The 20,192-nt window shown below is 43.4% G+C and overlaps 1 protein-coding gene across 1 annotated transcript; it reads right to left on the minus strand.

Moving 5' to 3' along the window:
* Nucleotides 1–2,865: 2,865 nt before the first annotated feature.
* On the minus strand, nt 2,866–18,692 carry LOC129837772 (immunoglobulin superfamily DCC subclass member 3-like). Its single transcript, XM_055904213.1, has 13 exons — nt 18,365–18,692; nt 17,452–17,596; nt 17,175–17,317; nt 16,384–16,515; nt 15,856–16,014; nt 10,621–10,786; nt 10,198–10,448; nt 9,804–9,968; nt 9,321–9,509; nt 9,005–9,121; nt 7,564–7,693; nt 7,259–7,385; nt 2,866–7,144 (listed from the first exon to the last, which is right to left on the minus strand). The coding sequence occupies exons 1-13, from the start codon at nt 18,690–18,692 to the stop codon at nt 7,028–7,030; spliced, it is 2,169 nt and encodes a 722-aa protein (XP_055760188.1). The 3' UTR covers nt 2,866–7,027.
* Between the last annotated feature and the right edge of the window lie 1,500 nt (nt 18,693–20,192).

Consider the following 20,192-nt stretch of genomic DNA (forward strand, 5'->3'; position numbering starts at 1 on the left):
CTTCTGGTAATGTTCAAAAACGTAGAGGTGCTTACCCAGGCGGAAGTGGAGGGGTTGTGGTCACCCCTTCTCGGGGGGCGAATCAGACCGCTATTGAGTAGGTGATCCACCAGTAGGTTGCCAATGGATATGGACATCCGGATGTATTCAGTCTGTAACTCCTGATTAAGACCCCTCCGGTAGACTGTAAGGAGAGCTGGTTCACTCCATCCACTGCCGTCAGCCATGGTACGGAACTCAAGGGCATACTCAGTGGTGGAGCGATGGCCCTGCTGCAGCTTACATAACAAGTCCCCAGTGTGACGACTTGAAACTGAATGGTCAAACACCTCCTTGAAGAGGGTGTGGAAACATGAATCAGAGGACAGATCAGAACTTTGAGCGGCCCACAGGGCTATGACCCAATCCAGAGCTTTGCCTGTGAGTAGGGAGATGACGAAGTCCATCCTGTCTTTGTCAGAGGTGTCAGCGGGGTGATGGTGTATGTACAGGTTACACTGCATGAGAAATCCTTGACGTTTCCCTGGGGAGGCGTCATATTGATTAGGCATGGATATGGGGGAGATGAACGAGAGGAGGCTGTGGCACCTAATATGGGTGAAGCAGGAATGGACTGGCAAAGGAGGTCGCAGCGCTCATCGATTCGTTCCTTCTGTCGGTCCAGATGTAGCTGCAGCTCCGCTGAATCCATCTGTCATTTTGGGTGAGGTATTCTGTAATGAGCACGAAGGGAGACAGAGAGCTGGTTTCAAGCACAGGGCGCAGCAGGTGTTTGTTGCAAAGGACCACAGGAGGAAGCAGGTAGCTGGGTCCAGGGACAGGCAGAAGGTCATACACAGGGGGTCCAAAAGGGCAACAGTACAGGCAGGGAAAAGGCTAATAACGTAGTCCAGGAGATCAGGCAATAGGTAGATAACAGAAAATACAATAGGCTAAAGTACAGGCAGGGAATAGGCAAAAAGTCAGCATTAGTGAGGCGGGCAAAAACTATCATACACGGAGGAGTAAATCACAGGAAAAACAGCGCTCTGAAAGACGTGTGTCACAAAACAAACAATACCTCACAGTGATGGGGTGCAAAGAACCGAACTAAATAGTGTGTGGTAATGACATACAGGTGTGTGAACAGGTGATCAGAAATCAGGTGATTGGGATCTGGAGAGTGAGCTGCGTTCAGGGGATCTATGTGTTTGAGAGTGTGAGCTGGAAAGTGGGCTGGAAAGTGAGCTGCGTTCAGTGGATCTACGTGTTTTTTAGGGTGTGAGTTGGAAGCAGACGTTACAACGCTCATATGCTGACCACACCGCTCGCGTCGCATGCACGAGCATTGCGAAATAAATGTACACATACATGTTATTCAATCATTGCACCCACACTGCTCGCGCACGTCAACGAGCGTCTGTGTAGCCAGCCGCTAAAATAGAACTTGGTTCTATTTGTGATGCTTGATGCGCTGCAAGTCCCGCCTCTCCCATCTCCTCATTGGTTTTTAGGAGCATATACCCATGTTGTTGATTGAAAGAGGAACTGAGGTTCACACTCCACGCCAGTTGGTAGTGGTATTGCACCTTAAAGTTGGTTGCCAACCGCCATATAAAGTCTAAAGAAGAAGAAGAAGAAGAAGAAGCCTGAAGGAGGAGAGATTACTAGAAACAAACTTTTACCCTTTTATCTGTGGATTAATTGTCAGAGTAGAGGACCTTGTGCATTTCAGGTAAAATAACAACCCAATGTGTATATCCCAGGACAAATCAGCTAGCAACAGCAAGCTAGCTAGCTAAATTGCCATAAATGGTTAATACTTTTCGACATGTCCCCAAATTAATATAGTTGGTTCAGAGTGATATTTCAACCTGCGTGTCCTGATCGCATCTGGTGAGTGTGGACAGAATCAACATCAGATTATATCAGTAGATGCTGCTAACAATACTTTAGCATCTTATTTTCATGAACCATAGGACCTAAAGACACCACCTTTGTAATGTAGGCCCATGGTACATGTCTTTACTTAGTTTGAGAAAACTATGGGATTGGTCAAAATATGGCTGGGTTATTGACAAATCAAAAATCGGATTTTATGTGTCAATTTAAACCACTTTAAATCCACTCCCCAGTGGCCTATCAACTTTAAACTGGGCATCTCTATCATGGATGTCACTAAGATGAACCACACTGAATTTGGTGTTCATATCTCAAAAAATAGGGAAACTATTAATGACTCATTCTTTGCATATGTAATGCTAATGCTCAAAATCATCTTTTCCTCATAAACCATATGTCAGATTCACTCCAGATGTTGTATTTTGGCTCATGATTGCACATAAAAGAAGATAGTTCCAACATGATAGACTGCTTGCTTTGTTATCCAACTCATCTGGTGTTCTTTCTGTCATCCTGTGAACTCCCTGCTCACTGCTATATTTGACATGACTTTTTTAACTACATGTTGAACTGTTATATTTCGTAGAGTAGATCTACAGTCACTGGGGCTGGAATTCAATCAAACCCACACTCTGAATAACCTTGCATTAGGGAAGTCACTGCCTCTGAAAAAGGCATGCTTTATGGTGTAATTAATTCAACAGGGTTGACTGGTTGAAACCAGACAATACTTATTTTAAATTAAATCAGTTTTTACATGAACCATTTCATTATAATATTCACATTTTAGCTGGTTCAGGTCTGGGGTATAGCTTTTTGACAAAAGCCTACAATACACATCTTTGAATCACCAATAAAGGTACTTGGAAGCTATGAACATTTGAATCGTGTTAATACATTTCAACTTTCATTCATTTGAAGGGTATCAGCAGCATTATAAATGAACTCTCCAGGAAGACTGATGTCTACATAATGATCCTAGTTTTATTTGGTTTACAGGTGTCATTTCATTTGAAAGAAGGAGAAACTTAAAGAAACAGTTGACATATTCAAACAGTCATATCAACCAGAGACCTATGGTATAAAAGTCAGGGACAAAAACAACTACAATGTGATCTTAGATCAATTCAATTATTAACCAAACAATGATCCATTTGTAGTGGTCTCTAGTTGTGCTATAATGGTACACATACACGTCTTCCTCTCTTTCATCTGGTCTGTAACTAGTTTAAAAGCAGTTTAAAGCTTTTGGGGGGGGGGGGGTTCTTATGAAACACAAAAATATTTTTTTTTAGAGAAATGAAAAGTATGAACATTAAAGCATTTATTTTTTCATTGGTTCTAGCATTCATTCACTACTTCTCTACATTTCATGTGTTTTCTAGTATGTGTGAATGTTTAGCAACAGGTAGGTTGTGCGTCTGGCATCAAGAAATACTGTACTCAGTTGATAGGTTACAATTCAGTGACCTGATATCAAAGTATGGACTGTAATACACAACAGTAGTGTAAATTATGGCTTAGGAAAACTCCTATATGGCTTACTTTAGTATGGCAAGTGTCCATCTTTGCAAATTAACTTAACATGGTTGTTGCTGAGCTGCTGCTGAAGTAGTTAAGAGAGGAAATATCCATTTGGATATTTACAAGACAGTTTGAGGTATCCTTCCTTCAATGTCAAAATACAGTTTTTTACACTACCTTTTGCTGACAACACACCGTTCTATTTAGAATTCTCACATTTCTAGCAAACATTTTCACATCATTCAACTACAAATAAAACAGAAACAAAAAGAGCCAACCAATATGAAAATCAAAATGAAAGGGAGTGAATCCAAAAACGGCAATAATTATAATATTAATAACAATAATAACATTTTAAAAAGGAACGTCTTCATTTTGGCAAGATTTCCCATACACAGCAGGACAACCTTGAGAGGGAACATATATAAAATGAATGAAGAAGAAATGTTCTATAAAAAGAAAAGCATATCATTTTTTGTTTTGTTCAAAGAAATATTGGGTCAACTTATGTCTTGTTATTCAAATAATAAAATATAGACCATAATGTTTTTCATTTTCCTTTTGGTATCACACTTATCATACTGCCACCAAAAAATGCTAGATCCGTTATTCCCAGTAAAAAGAAAAGGATGGTATCAGTGATACAGTTGAACTAAAACCTTGAGGACAGTGGCACTATGTGACTTTGTTAGGGTATGTAGCGGTAGCTAGTCCAATTCTGCACAGAATACTAGATTCAGAAACTGGCAATGAAAGATGGACCTCCACACACAACAGAGACATAAAGTTTTTCACAGCCATTCAAACAGTTACAACATATGGAATCCTCTTATGCTTGATGGACACTTGCCCGAGTATCTCCAGCAAATTGACTGGAATTTTATTCAGTAGTTACAAAAAGGGGAAAGGCGGTGCTCTATCACAACACGGATATTCCTGTGGTTAGGTCATTAATAAATGGAACAGAAGTTATTTAAAATGTTAGAATATGGTCATAGTATTTCTATAATTCAAAGGACAGTTATTTGGCAATTTCAACTCCATCCTTCTTGTAACAATATATGAAAATATATATATCCCATTTTCGGTTTTCAAAGTAAAATGTTATGTTGAAAAGAAACTAAAAATATGTGGAATTCCATGCCTCAAGTGGTCTGCCAGTGAGACACATGAAAAACTATCTGTGAACATTTTACAGTATTACAGGTGGTTTCTTGAATTATCATTGTAATTTGTTTTTTGGTTTATGTAAGCTGTTTATGGAAGTTGCTTGTGTTTCTTAGTTTGTCTCGTCATTGACGAATGGCAGCCCCTTAAAACAGGAACCCAACTGAAAACAACTTTAAAAAAAAAGGTTAATCGAGGAAAGACTGAAAACCGTAACAATCATTCATCTTTGGATATCGTTCGACTTGGTTTTCATAGAATATTTGGAAATATTTGTTGAAACAGCGGTCTACAGTAAAAGCTAGTGTCATTCGTGCGGTAAGTGTGAGGTAAGAATTGAATATGAATAGACATGAAGACAAAATACAAGACAAATTAGTCACTCAAGAAAGTTAACCATGGTCTGCTGAACAGAAGGTTCCCATGACAACAAAGGTATTTGAGGCACTGCAAACCAATCACCTTTAGTAGGTGACAGAAAGCTTCCTGAAAATGGCCGTCTCAGCAACAATATACATTTCTAACTAATTACATTTTGGAATTCTGCAGGAAAGGGCAAAATAGTCAGCAAATTCATCCATAACAGAATGGTGAAACTTGGGTTTTATATTCCTTAAAGTCCATACTTTCATGCAATGTTCAAAGTTGAAAAAATGCTGTGCGTTCATATTTATCGCTCACTTTCTGTCAGGCTTCCAACTTTGTTTCCTGTTGCACGTTTCTGAGTCATGTCTTCCTCCAGTGAGACGAGATGGTGTTGGCAGCAGCAGGTGGTGCCTTAATAAAGAGACATTCATCTTTCTTTCCCTGTTTGACTGAGGAGACATGTCTGTTGTTCTTGTAGTGCTCCACCGCTGGGCTCCGAGACAGCTTGTTGTGACATCATCAATGATGGTTGTCTCTCCATCACCCGTTTGTGAAGCTGCTGAGTCTGAGGTAGAACATGTACTTGAATCATATCCATGTGCTTCCATACTGCATGTCAGTAGCTGAAGTGACCCAACTCTGAATGAACCGCTTTAAATTAAGGCAGACGTTCAGGGTTTGGACAAGGTGTTGAGTCCCAATAGCAGGGTTAGAAGCAGGCAGGCGATTAAAGCAGAACATCGGTGATCAGGAATTATACAATGTCAAACAACATAAGAGAACTGGCAAACCCACAGATCCAACCAGTTACATTCTGGGTAGAAGAGGGGCCAAGTGACATTCAATCACAATCCAAGGTCTCCTGCTTTTCTTGACAGGAAGGAATAGAAAGAGTGTACCACCCTCTGAACACAATGAGTGGCAGCTGGCACAGGACTGGCATTGGCACCCAAAAATAAAAGGAAAAGGGGGCACAGAAGTACCCTTTTGGTTGAGGTAGGTATGCTTGACCAGCAGCACGACAGGCAAAATGGTTACCTTGATAGCTCTGACGTTCTCGTCAGGCTGAGGTAGCTATCTTTGGAGGTAAAACGTTTTGGTGGGGGAGCAGAAAGTTAACAAAGAGTTTGGGATAGGGGGTTGAACAAAAATGGCTGAATCTGTGATCCCTCGACACCGGCCCGCCTCAAGGCTAACACGGTGAGACAAACAATCAACTCAGTCAGGTTCGGCAAGGCTAAAGCTGACCACGTTACGTAGCCCTGAGATACAATCTTGTGGAGCTAACCAGAGAACACCTATCGACTGAAAACATTCACTATATCTACTGTATCACAAGCTGAACAGAGAAATCACTTTGGTACTGGCCTCAATATAACACTAATAGACTTTCTATCTCATCCATTGACTCAAACTCAACATCTAATCATCTGAGAGCCACGTTCACTGTTCAAACTGATAAAAGGTCTCAGTATATCTATCAGAACCTGAAAATGGCACCATTGGCCATTAACTTAAAATTACATTAAATTAAGTTATTTATGGGTTTTGGTTTTAAGAAGATGCACAATGTCCAATACCACATCGAAAATATAAGGAATATAGTAATATTGCAGTTATCTTCAGAGATGAGCCAGCAGCATTTTACCTAATGAGTCATTTTGAATAATAAATGGTCTGTGCCCATTTCCTCTATGGCTATCAATACATTTCCATGGAACTAAAAATAAAATGTTAAAATAAGGCTTTCAGCTTTGGTGTAAAAGACACAAGAGAGAAATGGGGTTAACATCTCAATAGTTACTCATGACTAGATTGGTACTACTTTTACCTGAAGCTATTATAAAATACCTTTTTTCCTTTGTGGTATTGCACATTCAACAGAAGTTCTCAACACATCATCTCTTACTCTCAGTTTCATTCTCAATCTCTCATTCACTGCTAGAACTACGGCTGGACGCTGCAATAGGCAGACTATGGCTAAGGCGTTGGTGGGCAGGTGAGGTGGAGGAACCATAAACCAGCCATTCATTTCTCAGGCTAAGGGGACTGGGGTTGGGGGAGGTAAGTGGAGTGGTGTTTGGGTGCTTTAGCCGGTGCCTGTGCCAGGCTGGCATGGTTGGGGCTGCTCGATGAGGACTTGGCACTGCGCTGGGGGGGCTTGACCCTTAACAACCATCACTGGAGCAGTGATAGAGTCACATCTCTACAGGCAGAAAAGAGAAGAATGGTTATCATTATACTAACTGCTCCATAGGACACAGAAAGCTAGAACTGTGAGTGTGTATGATGTAGAATTGTGCATATTACAGCTCCTTACCTGAGGCACTAATTCAATGACCTCGGGCATGCGGATCACCCCCTCTTTTGGTGGGCCAGCCCGCTGGTTCCTGTCCCCTCCTCGGGGCCCTGACCAGCCATTTTGGATCCCCTTCCTGCAGAAGAAGCTGGGGAGAGAAGCATTCAAACATGGAATGAGACCCATGTCCTCGAGTCAGTGACTCAATATCCAGGCAATAATAAATAAAGCAATATACACATTAAAATCCAAAGTTATTACACTAAAACCATATTCAAAACATATTCTGCTACCATATTACATTTGACCAAAAAGTGCTTGCTTACCTGCGGCGGTAGCCAAACATGAGGAACAGCACACAGAAAATGATGCATGCCATGCCAGTGTGGATTCCCACCACAATGCCAGTCATGGACCCCTCATCATCCTGCTTGCAGTTACATGGGCTCTGCCCACCTGGACAAATACACACAAAAATGGGTTTTGTTAGTGGAGAAACAGTACACATACTCACACCATCTGTGAGTGCCACGACTCACACCATCTGTGGTGTCGATACAGCAATCTGCTTTAACTTTAATATCATGAGGCAAATATTGTGCATTAATTACACCCAGAAAGAGTTGAAAACCAAAGTACACAAAAAACACATTCCCTGTCCTTGTGTATATACTTAACACACACTGAGATGTTCTTTCTGTGATCCAAAAGATGAACTAAAGAGATTTACATTACATTTACCTTTTCATAATATAGCTGACACACTTATCCAGGGTGAGTATATGTTTTTACATATATTCTCTGACTAGGGTTGCGAAGCTACTGGTAATTTACCAAAGCAAATTAGGTAATTAACAGAAAACATATGGCAATCTATGATAACTTTGGTAATTTACTGTATACTTGAATAACTTACAAATATATATATTAATGTATAGTATTAATTTCTTATATCTGTGTCCACATTCTCCATGAGTTTCTAGTAGATAGACTGTATGGTTCAAGAGAAAATAGCTGAATGAATGAAAAAAAAGCATCTAATCAGCAACGGCCTTATTTTCAATTAACTCTGCAACTCTGACGCCAAAACATTGACAGCAAATATATATTGAAATAGTAAAATAAATAAAAGTGTGTAAAAAAAAATATGGAAAGGATATTTCATGATGAAACCCTCATTTTACTAATGGTATTCACTAAGTTGATGGTTTATATTTAGGATAATGTTTTACAGCTTTGTCATTCAATTGTTTTTTAAAATCACCTTACTTAATGATTTTACATGTGATATTGCCAGAGAGAGGGGCACCGATAACTACAGACATCTGTGATAATCTAAAGTATGTGTCTTTTGATAAATTACATACAATTCTTGAAAGTTACCAAAATTCTGGTAGGTAACTGGTAAACTTTGAACGTTTCCAGTAATATACCCTTCCTTTGCAACTCTAAGGGGCGGCAGGTAGCCTAGCAGTTAAGAGTGTTGGGCCAGTAACTGAAAGGTCGCTGGTTCAAATCCCCGAGCCGACTAGGTGAAAAACCTGCTGATGTGCCCTCGAGTAAGGCACTTAACCCTAATTGCTCCTGTAAAATGCTCTAGATTTAAAAAAAATATGAAATGTACCCCTGACACACATACTGACTAGACAGCATCATTGCTCCACATCGCCCCCTGGTGTAGTATGTTTGACAGTACCATTTTACACTGACAGTTACACATAGGGTTCTGATCCTAAATCAGCTTAAAGGTCAGTGTTTGTGTCTCACCGGTGCTGGTCTTGGCGCTGGTACCACTCTCAGCCAGTGAAACCAGACGCTTGTTGGCAGTGCCGTCCCCATTGCCGTTGTAGGCCACCAGTTGGATCTCATACACAGCAGTGGGTTCTGAAACAGAGATGGTCAGGTAGGAAAATCAACCATAGAAAGCGACACCCTAATACACAGTTACATTCATTCCATTTCAAAGGTCCTTTTGGTACCAGTACCGGCACTCTGCATTGTGAAAATGTCTGCTTTGTGTGAGTCATTGCAATCTGAGACCCAGCAGTGACAGTGGTTAGTAGTATGTTACCTCATCACTTACCAAGATGGGAGATGGTGTGGGTGTTGATGTGACCGGGAAAGGCTTCTTGCCCCTGGAAGTTGGGCTGGGGGACCTCGCGGTAGGACAGCTTGAAGCCCTCTACCTTGCCCGACTTACTGGGCAGCTCCCAGAACACCTGCATGGCCGTCTTGTTCAGCACCTTGGTGAAGAAACTGGGAGAACTGGGTACTGTGAGGGGAAAGAGGGGAGGGACAGAGAGAATGAGCGGATTAACATACAACTTGAATTTCAAACATGAGAAGACAGATAGAGAACAGGGAAAGAGATGAGTAAGGCTTCGAATAAACAAACAAAATGTGAAAAACTGAAAGATTTTACAGAAACAGTAAAAGATAGAAAGATGAGGAAAATAAAAGAGATGAACAAATACAAATATAGGCGCAATAGAGGAACATGAGAAATTAGGCACTCTGATATGCAACTGCGTATCTCCTCTCATTTCATAACATCTAAATTACGTACCGCCCCCTAGTGTTGTAGCCACCACAGTGCTGGACTGCTGGCTGGCTCCCAGAGGGGAGTAGGCCTTGAGGTAGATGGAGTAGGTGGTGGCAGGCTCCAGGGTGGTGAAGTCATGCTGGAAGGTGGTCTTACTGACAGCCTCCTGCAGCTCTTTGCTGTCTGGCTCTGGAGGGGACAGGAAACAGGAAGTGAGGTCATCATCTTTACATCTTATGACAGGAAGGTATTAAAAAGAGGCCGTCTTGTGTACTACTAGAGTATTACTAGAAGCTCTAGATGCATAACTGTCAGGATTTTAAAAAATGTAATTCTCCATATGAATTACGTAGGAAAGCAAAAATATATGATTCACTTTGGACAATGAAGTTGTATTATATTATAACAGCCTCCTTACCACCCAACATGCGGATGTGCAGCACATATCCGATTATGCCGTCGGTGACCTCTGGGGCAGGCTGGGCCCAGGTGAGCTGTAGGGTGGTGGGGGACAGGGCCGTGGCAGTCAGGTCCTGAGGGGCCTCTGGCAACTCCGTGGACTGGGTGAGGGCCAGGCGTGCACTGGCCTGGTTGGTGCCAGCGCTGTTCTCAGCAATACACTGGTAGATGGCCTCGTCTTCCGTGGTGATGCGCGTTACCGCCAGCGTGCTGTAGAGGGGGGGGGGGGGGGGGGGGGGGGGGGGTATTGTTAAGAGTTGGAGTGACTAATAATGGTGGTGTAATGAATGTATTAATAACATTACTTAATGTTTCATTTGAATCTTATATTTGCAGATCTAAAAGTAAATGTAGATGAGTAAAAGCATACTAACTACTGTACCTGTTATTGTTGGTGAGCTTGACGTTGTCACCAGGCGTCAGGATTTTGCCGTTCTTCAGCCAGATGAGGTGAGGCTCGGGGACTCCCTGGGCCATACAGGTAAACACTGCACTGCTACCTGCTGGTCTGGAGACAGACTGCGGCCACTGCAAAAACTCAGGAGGAGCTGGGAATAGAGAGAAAGAAAAAGAGAGTGAGCTTCTCCTATTTCGCTACGTGCTATGTAATTAATGTATGTGATGGAATGTTCCACCATCTTGTATTGTCTCAAAGTCTGCTTGGCAATATCTACATTATGTAGTTTATTTCAATTTCATTTAAATGAGAGGGGGTGCGGAGGGAGATGAATAGAGAATGAGATACTGCTTGCCATTATGGGGCTCAGTGGCTGTGCAGTGTTGCCTATGTCTTGCAATTACTATAAAGCACAGTAGAGGGGAGCATAGATGTTTAAGCAATGCACTTGACACAGGTGGATTTGGCATTATTCTGACCATTCTGGCTGAGACTAAGATGAGCTATAAATTTACCAAAATTATGTTTGGGATAATGGACAGTGTACGAGAGATACAATCTTGATTTAAATTCTATGGTTCACTCAATATTTTGTATACCCTGTTTGTGCTCAAATTGTCGAATGTTACTCAAAGAACTTGAAAATTATGACATTTCATTCTGTTCTGTGTTTTCTGTGGTCAGGATGAGTGTTTGCCTCTGAATCCAAATCCCCAAACAAGAAGAGCCACCACATCTTCAACGAGATGAGAACATTAAGGTCCAGACTCGGACTCCAACTGAGCACATGCCAAAACAAGGAGTCCAAAATCAAGTTCATAATCCATGACAGCAGCATCTCGTCCCCAGATTAAAGCGACACCCCTGTCCATCCCTCTCGTGACACCCGAGTGGAGCGGGACACAGGTTGGGGCACAGAGGCAGTCTCGCTGCTACAATGGCATAATGTCTGTGTGCAAAAACCTGAGGCCTCTCCCCCCTCCACACGCATTTCATTGATCTACTACTACCCACACCCCCCTCGTAAAAATTTGCCTGCTCACAAATCCATTGTCAGGACTCTGGGAAAAGTGGACCAAGAGGAGAGGGAGATGGGGTGGGGGTAGGGGTGAAGGGGCTGGGGGCATGGGGGGTTGGGGCGGCCATCAATCAATGGCAGGGATGGATTTTATTTCTAACCAGGGCGCTGGGCCTCAATCGCTTTGCATTAATAAGGGACAGGAAAATAAAAGATGACACGCAAGCTGGGGCTCTAAAGCTTGTGTACCGAAAAGAAAAACATAAATGCTTGGTTTAATCTTGTGGAGATTTGAGGATATTGAGGAGATATATATCTGTTAGGGTTTCCAAGGTAGCAGAACTTGGATATGACAACAAATTGTTCTAAATGTTTTTATATTACCACAGGAACACATTTAATCTCCCTAACAGTTTTTCTTCCATCTCCCGAACAGAAATCCACCTGATGGCCAAATATTGGTTTAAGGAAAGTTGAAACAGTAAGCTGCCATAGATGGTCCTCTAGAGATTTCCATCAGCAACGAACTTTCCAATTCCTTATGGCTAGACTGACAGGAGTACTCCAAACATTCTAGAATAAGTGTTTAATAAGTGTGTATTTCACTTCAGCTCCAGCATTGTGGAGAGCTGAAATTGAGTTAGAGTAAACCACTCAATCAATGGTGGGTGTGTGTGAGAGCCTGGTGACAGAATGGCAGTCAGGGTCATTGTCATTGTCATTCTGTTTGCAGAGAGCTCCCCAGCTGTCCCAGCCTGCCTCTCTGCAGAAGGGACCGAGGGGGTAGAGAAGAGGGGAAGAAGGGAGACTGCGGTTAGGGTGAGGGTGCAGGTTTGCTCATTTGAGAGCAAAAAAGATGGCTCCCATTGTGAGAGTGAATGGGGGCTGCTCCATACTACTGCATTTGGGGGATGTTCGGGTAATTAATCTACCCTCTAGCATCTCTCACTCCTGTGCTACACTTCACAATTGAACTTGGGCGAGGCCATATATTTAGAGTAGAGATGCATTCAAGCCCTGTTATTTCAATGATGGTTAGTGGTTCCTATTATTTCAGTGAACTAGAGGAGAAACCTGCAGTGAATGCTTTATGTTGGTCTGCCTGTCCCTCTGTCTGGCTGTTTGCCTACCAATGGTGTGGCTGGACTATCTAGAGTTTTCTGTGTTCCTGTATGTTGCTGTGACTCTTATTGAATATTGTCGACTTCAGCATCCTGGTCACGCACACATTTAGGTCCTCAATCATGAAAACCAATCATAGTCATAGATTGGTTTTCAACTGTTTCACAACATTTCTCATACAGAACTAAACCTGAAATATACTGAACCATCCAGAAATATACTGAATATGCTTCCCTCTCTGTAAACCTGATTCCAGTGTAATCAGAACAATACAATGAGATGACCATGACGTGGCTAACATCGAACATAACTTCCATCATGAGAAAGTTCACGACACATAGGTCCCAATCAAACACCACATGGCAATTGTGAATTGTCCAAACTTCCCTGGAATATTATGCACATATTCAGAAGGTGTGAATGAAAAATTACTCATGGCTTTCTCTATGCATGAGGATGCTAACCAGAAGCCATGGGAATGGCCTGTAGGCCTACACATAGACGTCCCTTAGAATAAGCTGTTTTGCAAACATACAATGGCTGTCGTGTCCCTTTGTGTCCTGAGCCCTTCTGTGTGTCTGTCTGGCACTCGGTGGCCTCTGTCCCCTGAACTTGGCCTTGCCTGTGTCTGTCGCCTGCAGCTGTGACAAAGACAAGTGTCCCCACAGGCCAGGGAGGTGGAGCGGGGACCGTCTCGCTGCTCTATCAAGGCCTGCCAATCATAGGCCTATAGCACCCAAACCCCATCATAGCCCCACCCCCTACCACCAAAACTCAAACCCCACCCCCAACCATCTCATGCATCATTTCCTTAGGGCCTGCAAGAAGAGGGTCAGGGGTGGGAGGTCAGAGGTGATCCCTCACTCTGGCACGATCACTCTGCTCCCCCTCCTCCGGCACTTGGGCTTAGCTAGCACTGTCTGTTTTATTCTGTTTCTACATCTGTTATCTTTTTTCAGTTCTCTGTTTCACAATTTCTTCTGTATCTGTTCTCCCTATATCTCTCCTTTTCTCTCTGTCAAACTACAGATGTAGGATCTTAATTTGATCACCCGGTGGCAGAAAAACTTTCCTGCAATGCACTTGTAGTCTATTTGAAGTTTAAAAAGGCTTCTTAGAAGGCTTGTTTGTAAGTTCCACTTTAACATTTCAAACTTGATTTTCCTCTTACAATTGTTTTATTATCAAACCCTACAAAAATGTCCATTAATGGCCACCACAGATGGTGGCTATGCAGCCTTTGTCTAACTGTGGCCTGCATCTGTCCTGGTCAGGTGGTCCCCTGGTGCAGCCAATTTATGACCCCCAGCAGCCAGCACCCCAAATTAGTTTGGGGAGGGGGGCAGGAGGCAGACACAACCAGGGAGATGAGGTCTGAAAGGGCATCCCATAATATGCAAAGCGAGCCTAGACTGACCCTAAACTTGACTTCATAAGATTGAAAAGGTCTGCAGAAGGTAAAGACTGGTCAAATTCAAGTAGAATCAGTAAACTTGGGAGATTTTTAGGCACATTGAGGCAGATGGTATTTGACGTGAGATATCAAGTGATTGAGTTAAATATAATTAATATGGTATGTTTTATTGATGTTAGATTTGGGTATAGCCTGAGTCCCTAACATAGATGGTGTTAACATTATGGACTGGATTGTTGATATCTACCCCCACATTAACTGTATGAGTGGTTTTAGAAAGAGCACATGTAATGTAATACATACATGTAAAGTACAAGACATACATGTGTTGATCAAGTTATGAAAATGCAAGGGAAACTAAACCGATTCATATCTGTATACGAACGCTGACTGCAATTGTACTCCTCCAAACCTAGTGATGGTTTGACCTCGTTGTTTTCAAATCAAGTTATGCGCTTTGTTCCTTTTCCAACATCAATCAATAAATGAATGAAGATATTCACCAAGCCCAATAAGGGTGCTATGCCAGATCCTGATTTTGAAAGACACAGAAAGCAGATATTGATTGATTGAGTTGGGTGGCGAGGACAAGCAGATAGACTCAGCCATTAACACCAGGTACCATTATACATGTACAAATGTGTGTACTACTGTGTCATTTGGCAGTGTATTACTGATGTACAGGAAAGTATCACCTGACTAAACACTCCAACTATGAACACATACACACACTCACTCTGAAACTCAAATTTGAGTGTGTTTGTGTTTGAGTGTTCATCTGAGTTTATATTTGTGTATTCGCATAATATGTGAGTTGAATCCATGGGATGAACCACCATTAAGATGCTATAGTATAAAACAAGGTATTATGAGCTAAAATAGGTAGAGCAGAGAGGTAGGTATATAAAGTCTCGGTGTAGTAGAGGGAGGGTCACCAATAAACGGTATCTCCTCCTTTATCTTTGTCTAGCTGGAGCCCAATATCAACGCCAATATCAAAAGAAAATGTTGGCCAATAGCAGAACACTAAGGCCCCGTGCCAGGAGGTCAAAGGTGATCAGAAGTGTTGGGGGATGTCAGTTCACCCTTAAGGTCATGGTGAAATCTACCAAAGGTTAATATAGTCTGACCTTCCTAAAATAACCCCAGGATCCCCACCATCCTCCATCCTGCTTATTACCTCTCTCCCTCCATCTCCCCATCCCTCCCCCTATCTCTACCCCCCAAACCAGAGCCCTGGGAGAGTCAGGTGCTCCCCTGAGGGAGACTTGAGATGAATTTCCAAATTGACCCCCAGCCTCTTCTGTAGATCTGGAAAGATCACATAGGTTTCAACCAGATGCTAATAGCTTCAACTTGTCTCCTGATTGGCTGGGTGGAATGTCTGACATGTTTTTTCTACCTATCAACTCATTTCAGATCTAGAGGAGTGTTTTCGGGGTAGGGGCTAGGGGCGCATTCATCATAGGCCTGGGAGACACCGGTCTGTTGAGATGACGCTTGAGTGGTTTCCTGGAGGCTGGTAATGGTGGGTGGGGGATACATATTGGGGTGGTAGATCTGAAAAGTGCTGTATCAACAAAGCCAATATTGCATTGTGTGTGCTTGGGGTTTGAGGGTTAATACTAGTGTGTTTGGTGTGAGATTGATGGGTACTACGACTCACCCTGCACCACCAGTCTGCCTAGCGCGGTACGCCTCATCCTGGTGCCAGGGCGGTTGGCAGAGCACACGTACACCCCAGAGTGTTGCAGGTTGGCATCTGAGATCATCAGGTTCCCCGTACCCAGCACCTGGATACCCTCCACCCCGATGGAGCGCCCGTCTGGAGGAGAAGAGAGAGATAAAGAGAAAGAGGGGAGAGTTAGAGAGCTGAAGGTCTCATCTGTAGCAAACATGGATGATCTATTTAGCACAAAACTACTCAACAATATTAAGGCAGCATTCAGTCAACGTCCAACTACAAAGGCCACATTGAAGTCTTATATCATGTGTATGTTTGCTGTCACTTTTGTAATCCTAAAAGGTGTCACAAAGGTGACAATAACAAATTGATTTTACCGGTTAGTGATAACAAATCGATGTTACGAGACAATACTCTCTGTGGTAGAAGGAACTGGTATTGGGTTTAGACAGTGATGTAGGGTGTGTGAGAGGGGACAGTGATGTAGAGTGAGAGGGAGCAGAGCCCTACCCAGCCGACTCCAGGACACGATGGGTCGAGGGTTGCCAGTGGCAATGCACTCCAAGATGGCGGTCTGGTGCACAGTGATGGTCAGGTTCTGAGGACCCGACAGAATCACCGGCTCCTTGTAGATCCGTGGAGCTGCCACTGGGGGGGGGGGGGGGGGAGGGAAGAGAGAGAGAGAGAGAGAGAGAGAGAGAGAGAGAGAGAGAGAGAGAGAGAGAGAGAGAGAGAGACAGAGACAGAGAGAGAGAGAGAGAGACAGAGAGAGAGAGACAGAGAGAGAGCGACAGAGAGAGAGCGACAGAGCGAGAGCGACAGAGCGAGAGCGAGAGAGAGAGAGCGAGAGAGAGAGAGCGAGAGAGAGAGAGAGAGAGAGAGAGAGAGAGAGAGAGAGAGAGAGAGAGAGAGAGAGAGAGAGGACAGGAAATGGTGAAAAGGCAAAAATACAGAATACAAATACAAAATCAGTAAATGCACAAACCTATGGGCATATTTGTTATTATATTTAAAAAAAAAATGTAACCTTTATTTAACTAGGCAAGTCAGTTAAGAACACATTCTTATTTACAATGATGGCCTACCAAAAGGCAAAAGGCCTCCTGCGGGGACAGGGGCTGGGATTAAAAATAAATAAATAAATAAAATAGAAATATAGGAAAAAACACACATCACAACAAGAGAGACACCACAACACTACATAAAGAGAGACCTAAGACAACAACATAGCAAGGCAGCAACACATTACAACACAGCATGGTAACAACACATTAGCAGACACATACAGACTCAGAAAGGACTGCTTCTCTTACCAGTGACAGTGAGCTGGGCCTCATGGCTGTAGCGAGTGTTAGCGATGTTGGTGGCTACGCAGCGATATACACCACTGTCAGCCCGCCTTACACCGGTTATCTGCAGGATCCCTGTGGGCAGGATGGTGGACCTGAATACAGGAAAGGAGAATTATTGTGTGTGTGTGTGTATGTGTATGTGTGTGTGTGTGTGTGTGTGTGTGTGTGTGTGTGTGTGTGTGTGTGTGTGTGTGTGTGTGTGTGTGTGTGTGTATCCATGTGTTACCTGTTATCGTCAGTATTCACAGCAGTTCTGTTTTTCTCCCAGGAGATGCTGGCCTCTGGGATTCCGTTCACCTGGCAGGTCAGTCTGGCAACGCCACCCTCATCCACCGACATGGACTCTGGGTGTATGTGGAACTTAGGGAGAGCTGTGTGTGAGAGAAAATAGATCAGAGATTTTAAATAGACATATCCAAGACTGTTTTCAATGTCCTAGAACCCGAAAACAACAAAGTCCCCGGAGACAGGTCTTTCTGATAGGCTTACTAGAACTGCCCAACAACCTATGCAATTTTGTAATCAATACGGTTAGGGCGTTTTTCTTAAATGAAAGTGAATCTCCATGGTAACCCCTTTCCCTGAGGGGAGCACCACCAATCCTCCCAAGAGCCATAATCCTGCTGGTTTACCCACAACCCCCTGCACCTCCCAACCCCCAACTGCCCACTTCTGGTTTTATTTGGCCAGAGGGAGGGGTCAGGGGAGTGAGTGAATGGAAGGTTGTCCACTCAGTGGGGGGTTTCGAGTGGGGGGAGGTGCTGTGGTTATTAATGTTCAGTCCCAACTGGGGGGCTGGTCAGATAATGGAGGAAGGGGTGGGAAGGGAGGATTAAAGCAGACAGGTATGATTTAAAGGCACAATGGGCAGTATCAAATGAATGAACACACATAAAGAATGTCTTGACCAGCATGGGAGCCGGTTTATGTGAGATGCTATGTTCACTTGGCTTGCTAGCCATTTCAAAGAGTTTACATATAACTTCTGCATGCCATGTAATGTGTAACACATGACTCTTACAGTATACAGTATGTGTATCATCTGTCTTATGTATGACTACCAATGTGTGTGTGAGCACTCCAATATGTATATGTATATGTGCCTGTGCGTGTGGGTGTCTGTGGTGTGTGTAACTTACATGCCAGCTGAACCCTGGCCTTGCGGCTGATCAACATGCCATAGTGGTTCTGGGCAGCACAGTCATACTCCCCAGCGTCCGTCTCGTTGCTCTCTCTCCTCTTCTGGAAGCTCTTGATCAGGAGAGTTCCGTTGGTCAACACGCTAGCCTTCGGCCCAGTGGGAACGGACACTCCGTTGCGCCGCCACATCACAGAGATAGGCCCCTCCCCTTCCACCTGGCAGTCCAGCATCAGGGGCCGATCACGCACGGCGATGACATCATTGGGCTCCTTCAAGAAGGCCAGCTCAGAGGCTCTGCCCAACACTGGGAGAGAGAAGGGGAGCATGAAAGGTCAGGTACTGGTGAAGTTCTCCTCCATTCAGATGATGATAAGGATGATGATGATGGAGGTAAGAGGGCTGATGAAGATGACAAGGGAGATCCTCAGGACAGAATGGAACCACTGATGATGATGATGATGATGATGGTGGTGGTGGTGATGTTGATGATGAAGAAGAGGACAATGATGAAAGTAAGAGGGCTGTTGAAAAATGACAATGATGAAGATGAGAATGATAATAATGATGACACACACACACACACACACACACACACACACACACACACACACACACACACACACACACACACACACACACACACACAAAATACTCTTAAAGCTGAACTGACATCAGGAATATGACCTATCACATACTATTACACTATTACACCAATCAATCAGTGATTCCAGTACAGAGCCTTCAGAGGGCCAGAGGCTGAAACTCTCCCTGCCTGCAGGCTTTACAATGTTAACCTCAAGAAGCAGAGAAGGGCCAGGGGTGGTGCTCCTCAGTTTATAGAGTCATGAACGAATTGAAGACCACATTTTACGATGCCCTCTCAACGTTAAGTTGAGGGGAGGAGGAGGGAGAAAGACACTGAAAGATGGCTGATGAAGCCACCCAAGTGCTGATATCATCGATTTAAGTGGACTTTTTTAATAAATTATTTTCTGTTAACAACCTTAACTATCACATTGTGTTATTTCACCAGTGTAAAATATAGCTCCTATATAGTTAGCAAGTTTAGGAGCTTCCAATACCGACAATATATGGCCATGTGGTTCTGGGGAAATATATTGAAGCACCTTTCTTGGTGGATTTATTTATAACAAATAAACAGTGTGTCTTAGAGTTCTTGAGGAATCTACCATTACGACCCATTCTCTACTGGAATTTTGTATCTTGTTTAATGTATTTCCCATTATTCCTCTTACCCTACAGCTCCTTTATATTGAAATATCAAGTAAAGGTTAAGTTAAAAAAAACGCAAAAAGGCCCAAACTTTGTAAACCAAGTTGTGCATCTCTGCCCAACTAGATGTTGGACATAATCCAGGCCCTTGTGTTCTTAATAACACCTTAATTACCGCTGAATAACAGGGGTGTTAATGAGAGATTAAGAGGGGAAAAAGAGGACGCTGGATTACTGCTTGGCTGGGTTTATAGCGCTAGGCTGGGAATCACACACTGATAAATGGCCAGTTTCATTGAGCAAGAGCAGACAGCCTGAAGCCCTAACTCTTTCCCCACAATGAGACCCTGTGAAAAGTCGGACTGCCTCTCTCAGTGGTGAGCACCACACACTGTGTGCACTGGTGACAGCTTCATTCTCTAGACGGGTGTGTGTGTGTGTGTGTGTGTGTGTGTGTGTGTGTGTGTGTGTGTGTGTGTGAGAGAGAGAGAGTAGGGAGAGAGAGAGAGAGAGAGCGCGAGAGAGAGCGCGAGAGAGAGCGCGCGAGAGAGAGAGCGCGAGAGAGAGCGCGAGAGAGAGAGAGAGAGAGAGAG

The sequence above is a fragment of the Salvelinus fontinalis genome, chromosome 38, assembly GCF_029448725.1.
Source record: "Salvelinus fontinalis isolate EN_2023a chromosome 38, ASM2944872v1, whole genome shotgun sequence".
NCBI lineage: Eukaryota > Metazoa > Chordata > Actinopteri > Salmoniformes > Salmonidae > Salvelinus > Salvelinus fontinalis.

Bases quoted from the DNA above. Each gene is read 5' to 3' on its own strand.
- LOC129837772 (XM_055904213.1), bottom strand. From the start codon at position 18,692: ATGCTCCCCTTCTCTCTCCCAGTGTTGGGCAGAGCCTCTGAGCTGGCC. The intron at 9,969-10,197 runs GTAAGGAGGCTG...TGTCCCCTCCAG, and splicing joins GCACATCCGCATGTTGGGTG to AGCCAGACAGCAAAGAGCTG. The intron at 9,122-9,320 runs GTAAGTGATGAG...TCTCTGTTTCAG, and splicing joins CCACACCATCTCCCATCTTG to AACCCACTGCTGTGTATGAG.